This window comes from Microcaecilia unicolor, chromosome 14, assembly GCF_901765095.1.
Source record: "Microcaecilia unicolor chromosome 14, aMicUni1.1, whole genome shotgun sequence".
NCBI lineage: Eukaryota > Metazoa > Chordata > Amphibia > Gymnophiona > Siphonopidae > Microcaecilia > Microcaecilia unicolor.
In genome coordinates this window covers 5,417,653-5,420,247 of record NC_044044.1, presented here as the reverse complement: position 1 = coordinate 5,420,247, position 2,595 = coordinate 5,417,653, and the positions used below count along the sequence as shown (strand labels likewise).

The following is a 2,595-nucleotide window of genomic DNA, read 5'->3' as shown; positions in this document are numbered from 1 at the left end:
AGGAAGAAACAGACATTGGCACAGGGGAGTGTGATGGGGCTTGGGGCTGCTTTTTTTAAGAAAACAAAAAGTTATGTGGGTGCCAGCCCGAAATTCAGCTCTTGAGCTGTCCTAAATGAAGCTACTTAGCAATGTGGGTACAGATACTGAATATTGCCAGGACCCATATAACCTAGGGCTGTTCCACACTGCCACCCCCCAGTGCTGCCCCTGACCTGCCCACTTTTTGTTTGGGCGGTCTCTGGGCATATTCACAACACTGTCCAATTAAGTGCCACTGAATATCCATGGTTAGGTGGCAGGAAGTTATTTCTGTGGAAGAGAGGCTCCTGCCTGCCTAAATCGCTTGGAATATCAGCATCCATGTGTCTTACATTATTTTTCATATAAAGATCAGTATAGTGAAGTCACTTCACACTTGAGTATATGAGGTCTTCAATGAGATAACCAACACTCCTAGTATAATCAAACCATCAACAGACAAAATCCTCATCTTCTAACAATATTATAATTTGTGCACATTGCTCTGGTTAAGGCATTCTTTACATCTTTGTTTTTCAGACTATAGATAATGGGGTTAAACAGAGGGATTAAAGTTACATATAGCATGGAAAATAATTTGCTTTTTTCTTGTGACTGCATTGATGAAGGGTGCATGTACAATCCAATTACAGTCCCACAGAAAAGAATAACCACCGTTAAATGGGATGAACAAGTGGAAAAGGCTTTGTATCTCCCTTCTGTGGAACGGATCCTCAAAATGGCAAAGATAATGTAGGTGTAAGACATCAGGATTACAAGAAAAGAACTAACTCCCAAGAAAGAACCCAAAATGTAACTCAATAACTCTACAAGAAAAGTACTAGAGCAAGACAGATTCAGAAGTGTTGCAAGATCGCAAAAGAAATGGTCTATTTCATTGGAATGACAAAAACTCATTATAGACATAAGAATGATGTGAGTAACAGGGTCCAGGAAACCAAGTACCCATGACCCAGCTGCTAGTAATGTACAGGCCCTCTTATTCATGATGAGAGAATAGCTCAATGGATTGCAAATTGCCACATACCGATCATATGCCATTACAGCAAGAATCAAAAACTCTGAGCATGTTAATGACATAAAGAAATAGAGCTGGACAAAACAGCTACTGAATGAGATGCTATCGTTCCCTGTGATAAAGATATCCAGCAGTTTGGGGAAGATATTAGATGTGTAGCCAATATCTAAGACAGACAGGTTAGAGAGGAAAAAGTACATGGGGGTGTGCAGATGATGATCAGTGAAGATTAATGTTAAAATGACAAAGTTTCCCATCAGGATACTCAGGTAGATCAGTAAAAAGACAACACACAAGAGAAGTTGCAAATCTTGAACTGTTGAAAATCCGAGTATAATGAATTCTGTCACAATGGTTTGGTTCTTCATTTTGTCTTCAGCCAACATTTCTCCTTAAAGGCAAAAAAGAGGGAATGAAGGTCATAGAATGTTTGTCTGAAATATTATGCAAGTTGTTATGAAAAAAGAGCATTCCAACCTTTAATGGATCATACTGCTGCCAACTCTGTTGTAGATAAGGAGAGAGAAAAGAGTGTAGGGATGATGATTTGTTAATCAGCTATACCCATAGATCATTCCACCTGCACAGTAAATCTTAACAGGTTCTCAGTTCTTACCCGAAAAGTACACATTAACTACCTACCCCCAACATCCCAAAGAACAGTAGGAGAAAAAAAACAGGATTGGTAGTTGTGTGACAAGCTACATATTTTATTATCACAACTACAACAGCCCCTACATTTGGAACTATGGTAAAAAAAGAGCCCCTAAAACTTCTACCACTGCTTCTACCACTGTCAAGACCAAACCCTTGGACCAAGACAAGATTCTGGTTTCATGTGATAAATGTACATACATTGAGTCCCTCGTGAAAGAAGTACAAGAACTAAGAGAAGAAGTGGCAAGACTAAGAAACATCTGGGACAACCAGAAATTTGTCCCGGAGACGCAGGTCAATACACTGAGGACTTCCAGCAAAGGGAGAGAAGATGTTGGGCAGACAGAGCACAGCTGGAAGTAGGTCATCAAGACCCACAAGATCAATCCTCCAACTCCACCTTCTATTCAACTAAAGAATCGGTTCACAGCCCTGGAGGTAGAAGAGCTAGAAACATCTAAACAAACAGGAGGAAACAATGACCAAAAATGCCATCACAGCCAGACAATTGGCCCAGAAAAAGCGAAAGGTAGTGGTGGTTGGAGATTCACGTCTCAGGGGTACCAAAGCACCCATCTGCCGGCCAGATATGTTGTCCAGAGAGGTGTGCTGTCTGCCTGGTGCCAAGATTCGCAATATTGTGGGGAAAGATTGCCTAGACTCATCAAGCCTACGGACCACGCCCCTATGCTACTCAACCATGTTGGCACAAATGATACAGCTAAATATCCTACTAAATATATCATATGAGACTTTGTGGCTTTGGGTCAGAGGGTGAAGCATCTAGGTGTCAAAGGTAAAGGTCGAATGAGAGAAGCTTGCATCTTGGAGATAAATGTGTGGCTGCATGGTTGGTGCTGACAAGAGTGCTTTGGTTT

The 2,595-nt window shown here is 41.2% G+C and overlaps 1 protein-coding gene across 1 annotated transcript; it reads right to left on the bottom strand.

Annotated features, from left to right (window-relative positions):
• Positions 1-489: 489 nt before the first annotated feature.
• On the bottom strand, positions 490-1,416 carry LOC115458198 (olfactory receptor 1019-like). The gene has a single exon (XM_030188058.1). The coding sequence runs from the start codon at positions 1,315-1,317 to the stop codon at positions 490-492; it is 828 nt and encodes a 275-aa protein (XP_030043918.1). The 5' UTR covers positions 1,318-1,416.
• Between the last annotated feature and the right edge of the window lie 1,179 nt (positions 1,417-2,595).